This window comes from Setaria viridis, chromosome 4 (genome assembly GCF_005286985.2).
Source record: "Setaria viridis chromosome 4, Setaria_viridis_v4.0, whole genome shotgun sequence".
In the NCBI taxonomy this organism is placed as follows: Eukaryota; Viridiplantae; Streptophyta; class Magnoliopsida; order Poales; family Poaceae; genus Setaria; species Setaria viridis.
In genome coordinates this window covers 3,612,434-3,617,875 of record NC_048266.2, presented here as the reverse complement: position 1 = coordinate 3,617,875, position 5,442 = coordinate 3,612,434, and the positions used below count along the sequence as shown (strand labels likewise).

The 5,442-nt window shown below is 56.0% G+C and overlaps 1 protein-coding gene across 1 annotated transcript; it reads right to left on the bottom strand.

Annotated features, from left to right (window-relative positions):
* Nucleotides 1-211: 211 nt before the first annotated feature.
* On the bottom strand, nt 212-2,578 carry LOC117851968 (uncharacterized). The gene is made up of 3 exons (XM_034733889.2): nt 1,775-2,578; nt 1,232-1,680; nt 212-1,102 (listed from the first exon to the last, which is right to left on the bottom strand). Exons 1-3 carry the CDS (start codon nt 2,172-2,174, stop codon nt 671-673), a joined length of 1,281 nt encoding a protein of 426 aa, XP_034589780.1. The 5' UTR covers nt 2,175-2,578; the 3' UTR covers nt 212-670.
* Between the last annotated feature and the right edge of the window lie 2,864 nt (nt 2,579-5,442).

Here is a 5,442-nt window from a genome sequence, read left to right as displayed (position 1 = left end):
CAATGCTTCGATCGGTGCCGGAACCTTGTGTTTTCTCTTATCTTGTCTAGCTATTTTGCTTCTACTAGTAATAATATCATCTCCCTCTCCCAAAATCTGAAGCCGTTCCCGCGTTTTTCCAGTTCAAATTCAAGAGGCTCTCCAACCAGTCAGTACCACCACATTTTTTCCCATTCAAATTTTCATCCACACATGTTCGAACCTCGACACGAAATCACAATGATCAGCATTTATTTTTGGTACAGGAGCGATCGACACCGAAATGGCCTTCCAGCATAGGCACGGACCAAAGTACAAGCTCTGCTCGGATTTCACAAAACATCTCATCTGAACCGGACACCAGCACGACACGTCAGTACACCACACCACACTCCCCCCTGCTGCTGCGCGCACGCACCGAAACTTCCGGTTCCAGAGCCAGTGCACGCACAGAAGAAGGCGGCAGGCGTCAGGACGCTGCCATTGCTGCGGGTGTGCAGAGCAGAGCCGCGTCGCCCCAGCTCGCCGCAGTTACACCGCGTCACCCGCGCAGCGTGACGAGACCCCAACGATCCTGACACCGCCCCCTAACTCTCCCGCAGCAGCAGGAGGCAGCTGGGCACGTGCGACCAAGCCGAGACCTTGGCGCGCGCGGGAACGCGTTTCGCGCCACGTTCCCGCGCGGAAACTCCTACCGGACGAAGCGGCGGGAGTCGTCGCGGCGGTGGGAGACGAGCTTGGCGGCGTCGCGCCACCAGACGACCTCGCGCTCCTTCTCGTGGAGCCGACGCTGGGCGGCGTCCAGCGCCGACTCCAGCTCCACGATCCGCTCCTGCTGCCGCTTCTGCAGCAGCTCGTGCAGCCGCCGCTCCAGCGCGCGCGCCGACACGCCGCCGTGCGGGGGGCTCGTCCCGTCCTCGTCGTACCCCTCATCCTCCTCTTCTTCATCTTCCTCCTCGTCGGCTTCCTCGTACTCGTCGGCCTCCTCGTCCTCCTCCTCGTCGTCAGCATTGCCGTCTACTACTTCGCCGTCGTCCTTCGCGGCGCTGCCGTCTTCGACGCGGATCCTTGACGAGCCACCGATGGCGTTGCTGGCCTTCGTCTTCACCTTCAACATTGGCAGCTGGCGGCAATGGCAGACACACATGATGAATTGATGATCACCTTGGATCGTGGTACGTGCTACGTGTGCATGTACGTCAGTACGTGGCGTACAGCTGATTCGTGAATCGTGACAGGTGTACTGTATTACCTCGAGCCCATGCATCGGCGCGATCCGCTTGTCGCCGCCGTGCGCTGCGCGGTCCGTGCCGCCGCCGGCGACGCGCTGCATGCGGCCCAGCTCGGCCTGGAGCTCCGCCTCCAGCTGGTCCATGACGACGGCGGTCGCGTTATCGCCGGCAGTCGTGCGGGAGCAGTTGGACGCCGCGTCGGCCTCGGCCGCCGCGGGAAAGGCGATCGGGTCCTTCACGGCGGTGGTGGTGGCGCTGCTGCTGCCGTTGGACTCCTGCGAGACGGCGGGGCCGCTCGTGTCCTCCTTCCACCGCGCCGCCTGCCTGATCTCCGACACCAGCGCCTCCATCTGCGCGCGCAGCTCCACCATCTTGTTCAGCTCCACGGCGCTCTTGGACAGCAGCAGCACCAGGCTCGCGCCCAGGCCCAGGTTCATGGACACCAGCTCCTCCTCAGGCTTCTTCCTCCCTGCACGACTCATCAAGGATTCAGCATCGATGCTGATTTCCTCTGAATTATCAGGTTTGATTAATTGATTATGTGTTGGCATGCCGCGCTGTACCTAATGAACTCCGTGGCGTCTCGAGGGGCATCTCCGGCGGCGGCGGCGGCTCGACGACCTTGACACGGGGAGTCTCCCCCTGCTCGGAGCCTTCCTTCCGCTCCTCCCTCAGGGCGCCGCCGTGCCGCCGCGGCAGCCGCACCCGGCACCCGAACCCTCCTCCGCTGCCCCCGGCGTCACCGCCGCCGCCGCCGCGCAGAAGGATTCGCGACAGGAGCGACCGCGGCGATGGCTGGGCGTCCACCCCGCTAGCGGTCCGCGCCAGGTGCGCCCGGATGGACGCCGTCGCCGCCGCGGCTGAGTGATTCGCGGCCGCCATGCGCGGCGGCGGGGGCAGGGGCAGCGAGCCCCCCGCCTCCCCTACCCTTCCTCCCGCTCGACCTCTCACGCAATTCTCCATCGCCAGTGATAATTCAACCAAGCTACACCCGTAGGCGCGAAGACACACTAGCCGAGGAATTTGAATTCTTGGACACGCCTCGTGCTCCGGCGGCACGCCACATATTTATAGGAGAAGGCGACGAGGAGGAAGCAGCAGCAGCAGCAGCTCTCATCTCACCAGTCACCACTGTTCCTCTTCGGGAAGGCGCTGCAACCTTCTTTCTTGGAGGGAACCTCTGCAAGTTTAAAAAAGCGGCATTAAATGCGGGTACTAATCGAAGACGATGAATGATCTTGGAAGCTTGCATGGCCGCGCTAATGGCGATGGTCCGGGGCAATTGGAGGGTGCAGGGAGGGGGAATTAACTGCGCGGGCGAGCAACCCATGTTGAGGCAGCTGCAGGTGCAGGGAAGAGAAGCTGCCGGTACCGGTAACTGCGGTACTGCGCCGTGCTGCCATTTTTACCTTCTGCAAGCTCTTGAAATGGAACTGTGAAATTCTGAGTGTTACTGACGGACGAAACCGAGCAGAGCAGAGGGGGCGCCAGACGGCAGTGGCAGGCCAGGGAATTTCGCTCTGGAGGTCGGGTCCTCATGGCAGTGGCGCTGTGCTGCTGCTTCTGGCTGGGGGTCCTGCGAGCGGCATCCTGGCCTGAGTCACTCGATCCTGCATTCCTGCGTGTTCATTTCTGATCGGACAGGTCGACGTGCCCGGTTGTTTTTGAGAAATCGAAATTTTCACCCCCGTAGGGTTAAAGTTTTGAAATACGTTCAGGTGAACCAAGGTGATGTTATATTTTGCGTACTGTGCTCACAGCAGGAGACAAGAACACATGTCCTAGCTTTGGCAAAGATCTTTGCTCCCTTCGATTGCTTGCAAGCATGAGTTGTCCTAGAATGTTGCTGCACATATTCTTGATTGACGATAAATGAGGTGTTTCTTTCGAGGGATGATTTATTAGTGAAGGGTTATCCGATTCTAACTATAATCCTAGGAATATTGTTTAGTTTAAGAATACATTGGGTTGGTTCATAACCATCTTTGTTACAAGCACATGATTATTTTAACTAAAGCGTGCCACCTCAAGGACGAAGATGGCCTCAGCATCATCGACATCGAGATCCAGAATACGTGCCTCCTTCTTAAGACCGTCGACAAGCTGACGGTCGGGCATAGCAACCCCTGGGCCAACTAGGTGCGGTAGTGGTACACCCCTAGGCGGAGGGCGTCGCTAACGTTCTCTTGGTCCATGTTCTCTTGGTCCATGTTCCAGGAGCTCATCCACACTTACCGAGCGGTCACCGGCGTCTCCCTGGGCAATTGGGCTCCACCTCATTCTGGTTCGACAATTGGTTGACCGCCAGCGTCCTCGCCACGGCCCTGCATGCGCTGTTCTCACATTGCACCGACCCGGACATCACTGTGGCAGCGGCGTTCCGCTCTGGTGCGCTGGTGCTGCCTATGCAGGATCGCCTAAGCGCTGCAACGGCTGATGAGCTTGCCGACCTGTCCTCCCGGCTCGCTGGGCTCTGCCTCGGAGGGGCGCCTAATGCCCGCCACCTCCTCTGGGGGCCAGAACGTGCCTTCCGCTCCAGGGCGGTCTACCGCATGCTGAAGCAAACCGGCTATTCCGTTCCTTCGCCAACATCAATTGGGCAAACTTCACCCCCGTCAAGGTGCGTGTGTTCTTCTGGATCCTGCAGCAAGGCAACACAAGGACAAGAAGCTTTCTCCATCGCCACGGTGCGCTAGGAGTGGAATTCTGCCCCTTCTGCCCCACCACGCCGGAGGATGCCGCATATCTTTTCTTTGGCTATCCCCGTGTTCTAGGCGACCATCTGCCCTAGGGTGCCCCTGCCGCACAACCTGGAGACGCTCGTGGCAAGTGTGACGTTGCCTCCGGGCACGCTCTGCAACATGGGCATCCTCCTCCTGCTCTGGGTCGTTTAGAAGAGTCGAAACCGCATGGTGTTTGATGAGTGCAACCAAGACCATGCGACGAGGACGGCAGCTGTGGTTTCCCATTCGCAGCTCTGGACCGTCCGCACTCCTCACCGGCTGAACTGCGCTCCACTTGACTCCTGGTGCTCTGCCATTGCTGTGTAATGTCACACTAGGGCAAACTTCTCCCTCCCCCTGCTGTACCTCTCTATCGTGTTGTGCCCAAAAGATCAATTGAGTTCAGGTGGGCGATCTCCGCCCCCCGTTGCCACCTAAAAAATTATTTTAACTAAACGAAACTATCCATCCTATTAAAATTTATAGGATGATCCGTGATGGACCATTCTATTGTGCATGAGTTTCTAATGGGCCAATGTTGCTTCCTCAGAAGAGACCCTAAAAGTTTTGTAGTCCCTTTGGTCACACTAGCTAAAAAGAGACGTTTTTGCTAATATTTTGGTTGTAACATATCTATAAGATATAGCAAACTACTCATATGAAACTATTTTTCGAGACTAATCTACCCAAATCATTTTTCAGACATCCAAACCCGACACACACTTGAGTGACAATTTGTAAACAAAGTTTAGAACGGGTTTACCACTCGCAATCTAAAGTATCACTTATTTTGACTGGGTGAGGTATTGGTACATGGGTCATGAAAATTGTTTTTAAAATAGATGATGCGTATATAGCTGAAGGCCTGAAGCAAAATTGTTTGTGTTTTTTGTTCTTCTTATCGTGGCCCAGTCGTTTTCCCGTGGCCACATGAATCGATTTGCCGGAGTAAAAGCTTCAATCATGCATGGCCATACCGAAATTAACCACACACCATAGCGATTAGACGTACGTACTCTCGTACTAACACCCCGTGTTGATTACTGTACCATCATGCGAATTCAAATTGAAACCCGTCGAAGAATTAAATGGAAGCCACGGATCATTTTACTCCCAGGTTAAAATACTCTAGGAGTAGAACGGAGGCCATCGAGGCTTTGACCGTTTGAGTTCAAATTCGGTCGCCAGCAACAGTAGCCAATGCCCAGTCAGCTGTAACGGCAAATTAAACCAACTGGTGCGTACTAAACGATTAGGGCGATAAATACCTGTCGTCTGACTGACAACAGTTATAGCCGAGGGTAAAGCACGCACTGCAGGTCTGCAGCCCCAAAAGTTACGGCGCATATTTGCCTGTCACAGTAAACAGATGAGTGGCGCATTACGTACACTCCTCCGTAACACGGAGTATCATCACGTAAACTCTCGATCAGTCTTGACTGTATCACTAACAGGGGAAATGCATTTGCTTTGGAAAGGGAGACCAGTTCACAGTACGTAGTTGCAGT

Bases quoted from the DNA above. Each gene is read 5' to 3' on its own strand.
- LOC117851968 (XM_034733889.2), bottom strand. From the start codon at position 2,174: ATGGAGAATTGCGTGAGAGGTCGAGCGGGAGGAAGGGTAGGGGAGGCG. The intron at 1,681-1,774 runs GTACAGCGCGGC...TGAGTCGTGCAG, and splicing joins GACGCCACGGAGTTCATTAG to GGAGGAAGAAGCCTGAGGAG. The intron at 1,103-1,231 runs GTAATACAGTAC...CATTGCCGCCAG, and splicing joins CGCCGATGCATGGGCTCGAG to CTGCCAATGTTGAAGGTGAA.